At 39.3% G+C, this 14736-nt stretch overlaps 1 protein-coding gene across 3 annotated transcripts in view; it reads left to right on the top strand.

Annotated features, from left to right (window-relative positions):
* Positions 1–17: 17 nt before the first annotated feature.
* Positions 18–14736, top strand: part of INTS4 (integrator complex subunit 4) — a 110481-nt gene continuing 95762 nt past the window's right edge. For all 3 annotated transcript variants that reach the window (XM_040630903.1, XM_008707380.2, XM_040630902.1), the window contains exons 1-2: positions 18–124; positions 4818–5012. In XM_040630903.1, the coding sequence (XP_040486837.1) occupies positions 71–124; positions 4818–5012 (249 nt within the window). In that variant the 5' untranslated portion in view covers positions 18–70. The remainder of the gene's footprint in view (positions 125–4817; positions 5013–14736) is intronic.

Here is a 14736-nt window from a genome sequence, read left to right as displayed (position 1 = left end):
CCCCCCCCCCCCCCCCCCCCCCCCCGCCTCCCTCGTGGAGTACGGAAGCTGAGAGAGTCCGCGGGCAGTCATGGCGGCGCACCTGAAGAAGCGGGTGTACGAGGAATTCACTAAGGTGGTTCAGGTAATTTACGGAAGGAAAGGTCCCAGGACCAGTCCCGGGCGGGGAAGGTTATCCACGCTCCACACACTTTGCCACAGGCGCCACAAACCTGGTTGAGTGTAGACTACTTAGATACACTCTCCGAAACTACACTTAAGTGGGCGTGTTCGTTTGCAGCTGCTGTTGTCGTCATTAATATGTGCAGTCTGACACTTAAAAAATAAAATTATTAGAGAGAACAAATAGCACTTTACAATTTACGAAAATGTCTAATCCGTCATCTCAGTTTATTCGGGTTACATTAGCACCTGAATGTGACTCGAGAGCTTCTGGAGGGATACGAGGATTCAGAGCCAATTTCTGGTAGAGCCCCACCAACCTCCCGTTACAAAAAAAAAAAAAAAAAAAGCACCCGGGGACTAGTTGGTTGTATGCAAAACTCTGAGGGGTTGGAAGAAGAGTCTGTAGAAATCCTCAAGACCCAGCCAAAGTAGGTGAGGGTCACAGGCTGCATGGGGGCAGAAGTTTTCATTGGTGGAACAGCTTACCTAGGCAGTAGAGCAGTATTTTCCTCCTTTGGAGTTAAGGACAGGTGGTCCGAGCCCCTGTTAGAGCAGTGATTCTCCGTGTGTCTCCACATATATTGCTAGAGTAGAGGTTGATCCCAAGTTATCTCGTGTGTCCTGCTTTTTCAGACTTTTAATGCAAATTAACCTGGTGATCTTGTTAAAATGTTGATTATACTCAGTTGGGGGGGTGGAGGTGAGGCAATAATCTGCATTTCTGACAAGCCCCCAGTTGATGCTGGTAGACCAAAAGATCCGTAGAGTACCCCTAGATCTTTAGACTTCTAGTGTGGCAGGATTTAGATCATCAGTTTAAGGAAACTCCTTAAACATTTCATTCATTCCTTCAACAAGAGTTTGTTAGGGGAGTGGTTTCTATGTGTCAGGTATAGTGAAAGGTGTTGAGCTACAAATTCCAATACACATTAGCGCCCCTGCACTTTAGAAGCTCACAGGCTTGGGAGAGACAGAAAAGCATACCTGTGATTATAATACAGAGAAGTGATTGTATTGACAAATGAAGTTTTTCTTCCTCTTTTCAGTTATCATTTCTTTTCTGTTTCCCGGACACATCTTTGTAGCATATTCCCACTGACTGTAGGGAAGTTAGTCTGCTGCCTTTTTTTCCTTAAAATAACTTTGAGATTTAAACTTGACACTTTTTCGTTGCTCAATTTTATGTGAAATTAGTCTTATTGAATTTTTGAAATGAGTCTAGATTCAGGGAGGTTTTTCTTTTCTAATTTTTTTAAAAAAAATCTCTACTACCCAACATGGGGCTCAAACCCACAACCCCCAAATCAAGAGTTGCATGTTGCACCAACTGAGCCAGGAGGGCCTCCTCAAGAAAGTTTTTCTAATTTCACAGAGCTGCTGTTTCTGTGATTTGTTTTCTGGCATTTTCTGGGTCTGTTTCCCCTGCCCACTTTTTTTTCCTTCGTAATTGTGGCAAAATACATATTTTACCATTTTAAACATTTATTTTTTATTTATTTTATTTTTTTGGAGCTCAAGAGTGAGTGAGGGGCAGAGGGAGAGGGTAAGAGAGAATCTTTAGCAGGCTCCATGCTCAGCACAGAGCCCAATGCAGGGCTTGATCTCACCGCCCTGAAATCATGACCTGAGCTGAAATCAAGAATTGGATGCCTAACTGACTGAGCCACCCAGGGGCCCCCATTTTAAACAATTTTAAGTGTACAGTTCAGTGGCATTCTGTACATGCATTGTTTTACAGTGTGATTTACTTTCTTTCCATTGTTCTTTTGTTCCCACTTCTTAGGAGTACTCACCCTTCCTCCAGCATTACATGTGTTTACACTTCTCCAAACTCTTGTACCATTTGTCTCTTTTACATGGAATGCATGTCATTTTCCCCTTTATTTTTGCTCTCAGATTTTGGTTTCAAGACCCATCTAAAACCTCAGCAAGAGTTTTCGTCTCTTCCTCCCCTGCTTCTGTGGCTAGTACTCTGTTCGTACTCATCTGTTTGTACTTATCACTCAGTGTTATTAGTTGTTAACCTTAAAAATGTTATGTTACCAGCCAAAATGTAATTATTTGGGAATAACAGAATGTGCAGTTCAGGACATGCAAGCCATGGCAAAACCACAGGCGGGTCCAGCAAACAAAAAAGACGACTTTTATTTTATGGAGAATAAGGAGGAAGTTTTGAAGGGAAAGTCTAGGGTGATGAGAGTTTCTCATTGGCTGAGTTGCAGGGGCGGTCGATTTCTTGTAGGAGATGCAATGTTGATCTTTCCCTGTTGGGGCCTGTAATTGATGATTCTTTCCTGTTGATTTTTCTGTTGGGGTCTATAATCCACAGTTTTTTCCATAATTGTTGAGTGGCACTCTTCCCCCCTCTAACCTCCCCTTGTATCCTCCCTACTCAATTTTAGTGAGTTTTCTCTTTGTTAATTTCACACAGTATACATATCTCCCTACCAATCTGGACTCCTTAAGGACAGAGATAAGCTTGGTTCATCTCCGTGTCCTTTGTTACGTGTAGGAGACTCTGAATTGTATGAATGGAGGTCTTGGTTCTTGGATTCGCCACAAAGATTTATGTTGAGGATCCAAGCTCAAAGACAGAAAGAGTGTAGCAGCCACAAAGCAGTTTATTAAGGATAGTACACTCTCAAGAAGGGAGAGTGTGCAGGCCCAGAGGTGGCTACTACATTGGAACTAGGGGTGTCTTTTTGTGTTTGCATAGATTATGGCTTATAGCTAGGGTGGTCTCTTACTGGGGTTGTTTCCAGTCATCTAAGGGACTCTTCCTACCAGTTGGGAGGGGGAGTTTTTGGCCCTTCCAGCTTCTTGCCGGAACTGTCTTGGCCATCTTCCTCCACAGGAGTGGGGGGGTTGGGGGGGGTGGACTTGAAACCGAAGTGTAAGTATATTGTAATGAAGCTGTAGGTTACCGTGGGGCAGAGGTTGAAGAGGAGAGCTGCATGTTCTGCACCTGTGGCTCTGCCTCTGTCAGCTCCAGGGTTCGGAAGCCTTCCCAGGATGTTAAGAGCCACAAAGTCAGAATGCTGTGCCCTCAGGCTTGTCATGTGTCACCTATTTATCACCGCCCTTGCCCCCAGCTCATGGGGGCTCTTATCACCCCTGGATGACCATAGGTCCTGGCTCACTAAAATGTTATTGATGGTTGACTGATGGCAGATATTGGTTTGTCTTCCCCCTTACATACTCTGTATGGAAAGAAATCTTTCTCAGGTTTTGACCTGACTGGAGCCCAAGTAACACAGAAGACTGAATTTGTGTAGAATAGGATGGGAATGGGTAAGGATTTTAAGAGAAGAGCTCATTTCTTCATTCTACATGAATCATTACCTTAGAGTGATGAAATGAGATCTTAGTGCTTCTCATCTTTTCCCCTGCTATGAAAATGAGGAAGAAGAGAGAACTGGGATGTATTTAGTGCTAATTATGTGTTTGTACACATAATGACATCATACTTTAGACTTCTCAAATATCCGTATGATACAGGTACTGTATTCCCTTTTATAGAAGAAGGACGGGCCTCCTCTCACTAGTAAGTGGCTACCGAACTCAAATTCTCTGACTTCAAAACCCTTGGTCTCTTTACATCATGCCGTACTTTGTTCCTGACTAGAATGATCCTAATCTTTTCTCTGTAGAAATGTACATTTGTAAAGAGGTGATTGCTCAGGATACCAAAATGATGCATCAAATGTCAAGGAAAATTACTGATTGCAACATTTGTCTTGTTTATGGTGCTCTCTATGCCTACCCACTAGGGCCTGACTTAAGCCTTGGTGGGACAGGTTCCCTTTGACATGAACTTTTTGGCATCCATTATACATAACGAATGCATCTAGAAAGCTTCTAATTATGCGCCATCCTTGGGAGAATTGAGAAAATAGTTACTCAAATAATTTTGCTTGTCCTATAGTTCAGATGAGGATCCTTAATTGAGAAAGACTGGTAGTAGTGTCGTAATTCCCATTTTACAGATGATGAGAGTAAGGATTATGACTTACTTAGCACAGCAGAATTGGAACTCAGAGATAAGTCCTAATGCTGAACAGTCATTCAGTAAACATTTGTTAAGTGGCTACAGTTTGTGAGGTATTTGACTATTTTTAATTTTTTTTACACTAACCATCTTTTTAATAAAGGCAGAATGGTTTGGGTAGTCATCTGGAATAAGGAGAAGAATTTTTACTCAGTGTAAGCTACGGATAGTTCCCGTCAGTTCCAGTTTCTTGTGAGGGAAGCTGAGCCTGGTGGGTGCCTCAGCACAGTCTGAATGTGTTTATAAACTGAGATTTCTTTTTAAATAAATAATGAGAGATCCTTTGTGTGTCCTTTTTACCCTAAAGCTACGACAGTCTTGAGAGATAGGCAGAACAAAATGTTAGTGGATCTACTTTATAGAGAAAGAAATTGAGACTTGGAGAAATGAAATGACTAGCCCACAGTGGTAGGAGCTAGTGAAAAGCAAAATGGGGCCTCAGCGCCTGGTCTCCAGTCCAGTGCCCTTTTTCCAGTTCATAACACTGCTTTTCCCTAAAGTTAGGTCTATCAGTTAAACACATTATTTGGTATAAGGGAGTGGGGCAAAGTGAAATTTGCAGACCCCGTGTTTTCATCTGTTATCTTTGCCTACTCCTTTGCAGCAACAACAGGAGGAGATTGCAACCAAGAAACTCCGATTGACAAAACCAAGTAAATCTGCAGCACTCCACATCGATCTGTGTAAAGCTACCTCCCCAGCAGATGCTTTGCAGTACCTACTCCAGTTTGCCAGGAAGCCTGTTGAAGCAGAAAGCGTGGAGGGAGTAGTCAGGATTCTCTTGGAACATTATTACAAGGTAAGAAGGTCTTCAGCACCTGATGGGAGTGTATGTAAGAATTGTATCACGTCTGGGGCGCCTGGGTGGCTCAGTCGTTAAAGCGTCTGCCTTTGGCTCAGGGCGTGATCCCAGAGTCCTGGGATTGAGCCCTGCATCAGGCTCCCTGCTCTGCTGGGAGCCTGCTTCTTCCTCTCCCACTCTCCCTGCTTGTGTTCCCTCTCTCGCTGGCTCTCTCTCTCTCTGTGTCAAATAAATAAATAAAATCTTAAAAAAAAAAAAAAGAATTGTTTCATGTCTACAGAACGGGTTAGTATCGTAAGATAAATAAGAAGGTGTTCATTCAGCAGTCTTTTATTGAGGGCCTTCACGGGCCAGGCACAGAGATAAAAAAAGATCCAGATCCTGTCCTCAGAAACTTGGCAGCATCTCCGTGTGGATAGAGAGAGTGTCCATATAGTGTATACAGAGACAGATGTGAACATACTGCTGGGGGTGGTGTTGCCTGTGTTACGCTGAGTGCAGTGGGAGTGCAAAGGAGAGCTTCAGCCATGACCCTCTGTAACCAGATTTGTCTCTGAAATGTCACCCTGTCATCCTGCTGTTATTGCCCTTTTTCAAAGCCCTCATATCTAATTGTGATAGCCCCCTTTAACTTTTTTTTTTTTCTTTGCATAGTGGCATTTCATTTCTCTGTGTATTTTACTGGGTTAGAAAAAAACATCAGTTTGTGATTGATTAAATACAGGAAATAGTTTAAACAGAAATGAAATTCACAAGATGTGTTTATTTTTCAGTTTATAAGATCTGAAGTAAAAGGGAATACGTGATTTCCAAATATTTGAATCACAGATAAATCAAAGTTTTAAACTTTAGTATGAAAAATTTTAAGCCTATAGAAAAGTTGAGACAATAACTGCAGTGATCTGCCAAATACCCAAAGGGATTTAACACAAAACGAGTATCTTGCCAAATTTGCTCCGTTTGTTTTCCTTAAGTTTTTAAAACTATTTCCCTAAATAGTTCGGTAAGGGACTTAAAAAAACCCACATCAGATAAAACTAAATTTTCTTAATGTCCTCTAACAACTAGTCAATATTCAAATTGCTCTCATTTCCGAAATATCTTTTTATAGTTGATTTGTTCAAATCAAAATGCAAACACTATTCACACATGGCATTTGGTCTTTTTACATTTTTTTTAATTAATTTTTTTAAAAGGTTTTATTTATTTGACAGAGAGAGTGAACACAAGCAGGCGGAGCGGCAGGGAGAGGGAGAGGTAGGGCCTCCACTGAGCAGAGAGCCCGACGCGGGACTTGATCCCAGGACCCTGGGATCATGACCTGAGCCGAAGGCAGATGCTTAACCGACTGAGCCACCCAGTGCACCTAATTTTTTTTAAAAGATTTTATTTATTTATTTGTCAGAGAGAAAGAGAGAGTGGTAGGCAGAGGGAGAGGGAGAAGCAGGCTCCCAGCTGAGCAAGGAGCTGATGTGGGACTCGATCCCAGGACCCTGGGATCATGACCTGAGCCAAAGGCAGACGCTTAACCAACTGAGCCACCCAAGCGTCCCTGGTCTTTTTTAAATCTAGAACAATTTTTATTATTTTGGTGACATTGACCTGATAAACTCAGTCAGTTGTTGATAAAATGTCTTGTTTTTTTAATTTGTTTACTTCCTTAAGGGTTAATTTGCTCCTCTATCCCTTTTATTTACTAGAAACAGAAAGTTAAATATACAGTGTAGGCCTTGTTAGATTCAGGTTAAGCATATTTTTGAAATTTTTAAGAATGCGTTATAGGTGACGACTTGTATTTCATATTGCACCTGTCAGGATGCATGTAATGTCTTTAAGTGTTTCCTTGCAAAAGCTGCTTTTTCTCTTCAGTCTCTTTTCTTTCTATAAACTATGTTTTTTTAAATCTTTTATGTATGACATAAAGGGTCTTTTCCTTTACACATATGATGTTGTAGCTTAATCAGAAATGCTTATAGTTTTCCAAAGATCTTGTGGATTTTCAGAAATCCGTGTCTTTTCATGTGCTGTTCCCCCAGCCTAGAACCCCTCTGTTTCCCTCCCACTGCTCTGTGATCTGGTCTGCCACTTTCTCTGCCAAGCATATTCCTTCCTCAGAGTCTTTCCACTTATGTTTCCTTCCACCTAGAACACTTCCCTCAGATGTTCATATGTCTACTTCCCACACTTTGTTCAAGTCATAGCTCAAATGTCACTTTTTCATTGAGGCCTTTTTTATCCCTGTATTTAAAATTGAAACTGCCTGTTTCACCCCAGAACCTCCTAGCTCCTTTCCTTGATTTTGTTTTCTCCATAGCACTTACCATCTTCTCATATTCTTTTTTTTAAAAAGATTTATTAAGGAGGGCACATATTGCATGGTGCCCTGGGTGTTATATGCAAGTAATGAATCATGGAACGTTGCATCAAGAACTGGGGATGTACTGTATGGTGACTAATATAACAAAATAAATATTATTTAAAAAAAAATAAATATCAGATGTTAACAAATAATAATTATTCTGTACATTTTCCTAAATATAGTTAAAGGGATAAATTATCACTGATTAACAAAATGAATGAATAAATAAATTTTTAAAAGAAAAAAATAAATAAAAGATTTATTTATTTGTTTGAGAGCACACACATGCATGTGTGCACAGGAGGAGGAGAAGAGGGAGAGGATGAAAAATCCTCAAGTAGACTCTGAGCTGAGTGTGGATCATGACACGGGTTTTGATCTCACAACCTTGAGGTCATGACCTGAGCCATCAGAGTCTGGCTGAGCCACCCAGGCACTCGCCCCCAATCTTCTCGTATTTTATATAATTTTCTCATTTATTTGGTTCTTTAAGCTCTTCTTGAACAGGGATTTTTGTTTTTTTAAATTAAATTAAAGATGCATCTGCAGTACCAAGAACAGTGCGTGGTAAAATTAATATTTGTTGAATGAGTGAGCGTATGCATTTGTGAGACTTTTTACTCAGTTAACAAATGCTTATTATATATCAGGCATTTTTTCTGGGCACTGGACAGACCTGTTAGCACATTTATTAGCTCTTGGTATAGCCAGTGTTTGCCATATGTCTCTCTCCTTTAGACTTTAAGCCCCTAAATTCAGAGACTACAAATCTGTTTATCTCTGTCCCAGTTCCTGACAAGGTCCCTGAAACATTGTAGGGGGTTAATAAATGCAGCCCTCATGTTTTACATGAATGTAATCAGGGTTTCTGTTCTTAAGTTTTTAGACACTTGATCTATTTTTAGTTACCTCTTTTCTTAGCAATATCCAGCTATTATATGATAATATAACTCTGTTACCCATGGTCATCTGTAATAATACTTCTAAGAACCATTAACATTTATACAGCTTGTTGGAGTTTGTAAAGCTCTTTCCACGTGTAATATTTTTTAATCCTGATGACAATACCATTGTTATTTGTGTAATCCAGGTAAGGAACTAAGCTTGGAGGGGCGCCTGGGTGGCTCAGTTGGTTAAGCGGCTGCCTTTGGCTCAGGTCATTGGGGTTGAGCCCCACATCGGGCTCCCTGCTCAGCGGGGAACCTATTTCTCCCTCCTCCTGCTGCTCCCCCTGCTTGTGCGTGTGTGCGTGCGCGTGGTCTCTCTCTCTCTCAATAAATAAATAAATGTATGTATGTATGTATGTATATATGTTTTAAAAAGAAGAAGAACTAAGCTTGGAGCAGTTCAGTTTTCAGGATGACCCAGCTAAGTAAATGGAAGGTGTGGATTTGATCTGGATTTTTTTTTTTTAACTTTTTGTCATGAAACATTTCAAATCATATACAAGTATAGGGAATGGTTTAATTAATTCCCAAGCACCCATTATCCGCTTTGTGGCCAAACTTGTTTTTATTCCCATGCGCCCTCCCCCCAAGCTGTCCACTTCCGCTTCCTCTACTCTTACCCTTTCTACCATATTCTCCCTGGCATCATATCATTTTGTTCATAAATTTCAATTATGAAAAAATTGAATTGTGAAATTATATCTCTAAACAGTACTCTTTTAAAAGACATAATCACAATACCATTATCATGTCTAAAAGAAAAATTGAACTCAGGTTTCTGATGTTATACCTGAGGCTCTTTAACTAGGCCATGCTGTGTGCATTACTGTAGCAGATTCTAGCCCCAAAGGAAATGAGGGATGCCAAATGTATCCAGTTCTAGATTGATGACCATAGTGTTTTTTTATCCTTTTGTCTGTTATCCATAAATGTGGTCTCTTGTATTTTAGTGGATAAGCTACTTGGGCTTCTTCTCTCCTCCAAATTTTTCTGTAGTCAGGCAACGGTATCTGACCTTCTTTCATATGAGGGGTTCTTCACTTATGCTACTGTGCTAGTTGCTGTGGAGGATGTAGAGCTGTGAGACATGTTCCTTGTCCTTTTGGGGCTAGCAGTATATTGGTAGACCAAATAATATATGTAGTATGTAGTAAGGGCTGAGGTTATTCATTTGTTCATTTTTTTCATTTTCTCGAAACATCCTGAATACTAACTGTGTGCCAGGACTTGTGCTTAATGTTGGAGATAAGAGATGATTATGTGATCTCTGATCTGAGTCTAGTTGGATAGATAACACAATAAATGTATAATAACAATCCAGTGTTGTAGGTGCTGTGAAATTTGGGACAGGTTATGATATGACCTCAAAGAGGAGGGCGGTCAGTTTGACTTGGGAGCGGGGGACTAGAAAGACATTATAGAATAGTAGTGATTCTTGAGATGAGTCCTTTAAAACAGATTTGGGCCAGTTGGAAAACAGGAGGAAAGAAAAGACATTTTAGAAAGAAAGAGCAGTTGTGAGCAAAGGCATGGAGATGTGAAATAGCCTGTCGCGTTAGAAGAAATGCAAGCAGCTGGTATAGATTTTAGGTTGAAAGCTCTTTAAGAGATAAGACTACAAATCGTGGAGGGCCTGTATTTTATCTTGTGGGTTTTGTTTTAGAAATGTCACTCTGGAAACAGGATGGAGGATGGAGGAATTGGACGAGGGCAAGATGGGTGTTAGGGTGACCGACTACGAGACTGGTAAGTCTGTAGCAAGGTGATGAAAGCCTGAACCAGGACAGTTTTAATGATGAGAAGAACAGTTACTGGAGAGGGCTTCCTGGAGGCAATTTGTTTTAAGCTTACGTGTCGAGGGTACCAGGAGATAATTTTAGAAAGTAGAAGAACTTGGGTAAAGTATCCAGATGGATAAGGAATGTCACTAGGTCAGATACTCTCTTACTCTTTTTGTGCCATTCTTGCCTCCTTTTATCTGCTAGGCTTAGTACTTCTGCTTTCTCTGCAGCTCTCTTGTGTTTGGAGGTCTGTGACTCCATTCCAGACCATTGAAAGGCTATATAGTTCTTCTCCTGTCCTCTCTCACTGCAGATTATTTTTGACTGGTATTTGACTAGTCCGTTGTCTCAGAAAGACAATTACTTGATTCTGTGATATTTTAGTAATTTGAAGGCCATAAAATAATTGGTTTTTCTTTATATTCAAAACTGCATTCAGGATCTCCTTTCATTCTCCAATCTACCTTATCTTGGGAAATGGTCCCATTATCAATATAGACCCTTAAATCGGAAACCTGAGAAAGATCCTTTACCTTTTCCTCTCCTCCTATTCTCTTCTTCACTAAGTCTTGTTGATTTTACTTTCAGAATACCTCTTATGTTTCTACCGTAACATATTTTGTTTTATTTCACTTTATTTATTTAGAGAGCAAGAGTGTGTGAGCGGGGGATGGTGGTGGTGCAGCAGCAGGAGAGGGAGAGAGAATCTTAAGCAGACTCCATGCACAGCACAGAACCCAATGCAGGGCTTGATCTCAGGACCCTGAGATCATGACTTGAGCCGAAATCAAGAGTTGGACGCTTAACTGACTGAGCTACCCAGGCTCCCCACATTTAAAATATTTTATCGAGGAATATAACACAAAGAATACGTAGAAAAATGTCATACAGCCTATTGCTCTATCACACTGTGAACACAGTGTGTAACCACCATCCAGGTCAAGAAATGGAAAATTATCAGCCTCCCATAAGCCTCTTCAGACTCGCCTCTAATGATTTAGATCTTTCCCATAAGATAACCACCACTGTCTTGACATTCAGGGTAATAACTACCTTTCTTTTATTTTTTACCATTAAGCCTACACTCTTAAATACAATTAGTTTTGCCTTTTTTTTTTAAACTTCATATAATTAGAGAATACAGTGTGTATCTTTTATGTGTGGCTTTTGCTCAAAATTCTACCTATATAGATATTCATTCATATCGTTGACGGTAGTTCATTCATTTTTACCACAGCATAAGATTTCATTGTATGAATATACCCTAATTTATTTATCCATTCCATCATTGAAGGACATTTAGGCTGTCTCCACTTTTTAGCCGTTACAGGAAATGGTGCCATGAACATTTTGTACAGGTCTCTTGGTATGCCATGTCTTACATTTCTATATTCTGTATACCCTGGCGTGAAATTACTGAGCCAACTTTTTCAAGGTGGTAGTACCAATTTACACCCCCTGTTGGCGCTGTGAGAATTCCAATTCCATATATTTGCTCACAGTTGGAATTGTGGATCTTTTTCATTTGACAGTTCCTTTGGATGTGTATCGTATATCATTGTGGCCTTAATTTGCATTCCTTGGATATCTGATGAAGTGGCACATCTTTAATATGTTTAATTGGCCGTTTGGATATCTTTTTAGATAATGTCTATTGATGTTTCTTGCATATTTTTCTTTTTCCTTATTGTTTTGTGTGAATTCTTTATATTCCAGTACAAGTTCTTTAATGGCTTTAATGGTTATATGTGTTTTCAAATATCTTCTTCCTTTTAGTCACTCCCACCTTCCCCCACCCCCCACCTTTTAGTCCCTTAGTGTTGTATTTTGATGAAAAGTTCTTAATGTAGTCCAATATGACAATCTTTTCATTTATTTTTCTTCTTTTTCTTACCTGTTTTGCTACCCTGAACTCATTAAGACATTTTGCTACATTTTTACTAGAAGCTTTATTATTGCTTTTCACACATGGGATTGATGTGTATGAATGTTGCTTGGGTATATGGAAATCCAAATGTCCAGCACCTTTTATTGAAAAGGATGTCCTTTCTCCATTGTTCTGCAGTACCACTGTTGTGGTAAATTAAGTGTTTATATATGGGTGTTTCAGGGCTTTCTGTTCTATTCCAGTAGTCTGTTTGTCTGTTCTCATGCCAGTGCCATGCTCTCTTAGCATAGCATTATATTAAATCTTTATGTCTTGTAGGACAAGTTCACTCACCTTGCTTTTCTTTATGAATATCTTATTCTTGATCTTTTCATTTTTTTAAAATGAATTTTGATATCAGCTTGTGAAATTCTGCCCCAAAACAAAATTTCTGTTAGGATTTTGTAGGTTTGCGATAACTCTATAGTTCTGATGACATTTGGGGATTGACATTTTACAGTATTGAGTTTTCCAGTCCATAATCGTGGTACATCCCTATTGTTTTAATACTGTTTTATAGTTTTTGGCATGGAGATTTTGTTCATTTTTGCTAGTTATTCCTAGATATTTAATATTTTGTTATTGTAAATAATATTTTTTATTTTTATTTTTTATTTTTTTTAAAGATTTTATTTATTTATTCGACAGAGATAGAGACAGCCAGTGAGAGAGGGAACACAAGCGGGGGGAGTGGGAGAGGAAGAAGCAGGCTCATAACGGAAGAGCCTGATGTGGGGCTCGATCCCGGATCGCCGGGATCACGCCCTGAGCCGAAGGCAGACGCTTAACCGCTGTGCCACCCAGGTGCCCCAATATATATTTTTTAAAGATTTTATTTATTTATTTGACAGAGAGAGAGACAGCCAGCGAGAGAGGGAACACAGGCAGGGGGAGTGGGAGAGGAAGAAGCAGGCTCCCATCGGAGGAGCCTGATGTGGGGCTCGATCCCATAACGCCGGGATCACGCCCTGAGCCGAAGGCAGACGCTTAACGACTGTGCCACCCAGGCGCCCCTGTAAATAATATTTTTTTAATTTCATTTTTTAACACTACATAGCTGATATTCAGAAATGCAGTTTACTTTTATTTATTAACTCATATATCTTACAACCTTACTTAACAATTTTAATAAATTATATGTAGATTATTTTGAATTTTTTACAAATAATCATCAGCAAATAATGACTTTAATATTAAAGTAATGATACCAGCTATCTTTTGATTGTAGTTTGTGTGGTATACCTGCTTCTACCTTTATTTTCATCTTTTTTATGTCTTTTTGTTTTAGATAAGACCTATGTAAATAACATGTAGTTTTTTATTTTTATTTATTTACTTTTAAAGATTTATTTATTAGAGAGCAAGCAGGGGAAGGGGCAGAGGGAGAAGAAGACAAGCAGACTCCCCATTGAGCAGGGAGCCTGAAGTGGGGCTCAATCCCAGGACCCCAGATCATGACCTGAGCCAAAATCGAGAGTTGGATCCTTAGTCACCTGAGCCACCTGGGCTCCAACATGTAGTTCGTTTAAAAAAAAATGTTTTATTTTTAAAATTGATCATTTAGTTCATTACGTTTAATGTAATTACTGATGTATGTGGATTTAAAACTACCCTCTTACTAAATGCTTTATATTTATCTTACTTGTTTAATGTTCTTTTTTTCCTCTTGTTTCTTGCCACCTTTTGAATTTTTAAAAAAATTCTTTGCATCTTTAGTTTGGGAGTTAAACATTCTTTTATACTTTTTTACTGGTTAGCCTAGATCTTACAACATAAAATTTTTAAAAATTTGAAGTGAACTTTTTTTTTTTAAGGTTTTATATATTTGTCTGACAGAGAGGGTGTACAAGCAAGGGGGAGAGACAGAGAGAGAGGGAGAAGCAGGCTCCCCCAGGAGCAGGGAACCTGATGTGGGGCTCAATTCCAAGACCCCTGAGCCGAAGATAGATGCTTACCAACTGAGTCACCCAGGCACCCCTGAAGTGAAATTTTTTAAAATTTTATTTTATTTTTATCAAAGTGTAATACAATAGGAATTCTTGACTTGCCAAAGTCAAATGTTATATGGCACAATAACCATTTTGGACAGTGCAAGGACTTACCTCCGTTTATCCATCTTCCTGACTTATATGCGTGTATAATATATATTTTAAATCTCCATTTTTCATTCTGTAAGACAGTGTGGTATTTTTTGTTTTTGTTTTTGTGTTTTTTTGAGAGAGAGAGAGAGAGCACATGCATGCAAGGGAGTCACAGAGGGAGAGGGAGGGAGAGAGAATCTGAAGCTAGCTCCCTGCTCCGTGCAGAGCCTGACACAGGGCTTGATCTTAAAACCCTGAGATCATGCATGACCTGAGCGGAAATCAAGAGTCAGACGCTTAACTGACTGAGCCATCCAGGCGCCCCAAGACAGTGTTATTTTATATAGGCAATATTCATTTAGATTTACTAAATATTTATCATTTACTTCAATGTATTTATCATTGCTTTTCTCTCCTTCTTGCATCTGTGACTATTCATCTGGGATTATTTGCCTTTTGGCTGAAGAATACCCTCTGATATTTCCATTTATTGTGAGTTTACTGATGAGACTAATTTGTGTTTTTTGTATGGAAAAGTTTTATTTTACTTCAATTCTTGATTTATTTTTATTATAAAAAAATTTTTTTGAAGATTTTATTTATTTATTTATTTGACAGAGAGACAG

The sequence above is a fragment of the Ursus maritimus genome, unplaced genomic scaffold (genome assembly GCF_017311325.1).
Source record: "Ursus maritimus isolate PB19 unplaced genomic scaffold, ASM1731132v1 scaffold_16, whole genome shotgun sequence".
In the NCBI taxonomy this organism is placed as follows: Eukaryota; Metazoa; Chordata; class Mammalia; order Carnivora; family Ursidae; genus Ursus; species Ursus maritimus.
The sequence above is the reverse complement of the archived record's forward strand: the minus strand, read 5'-3'. Positions and strand labels throughout refer to the sequence as shown.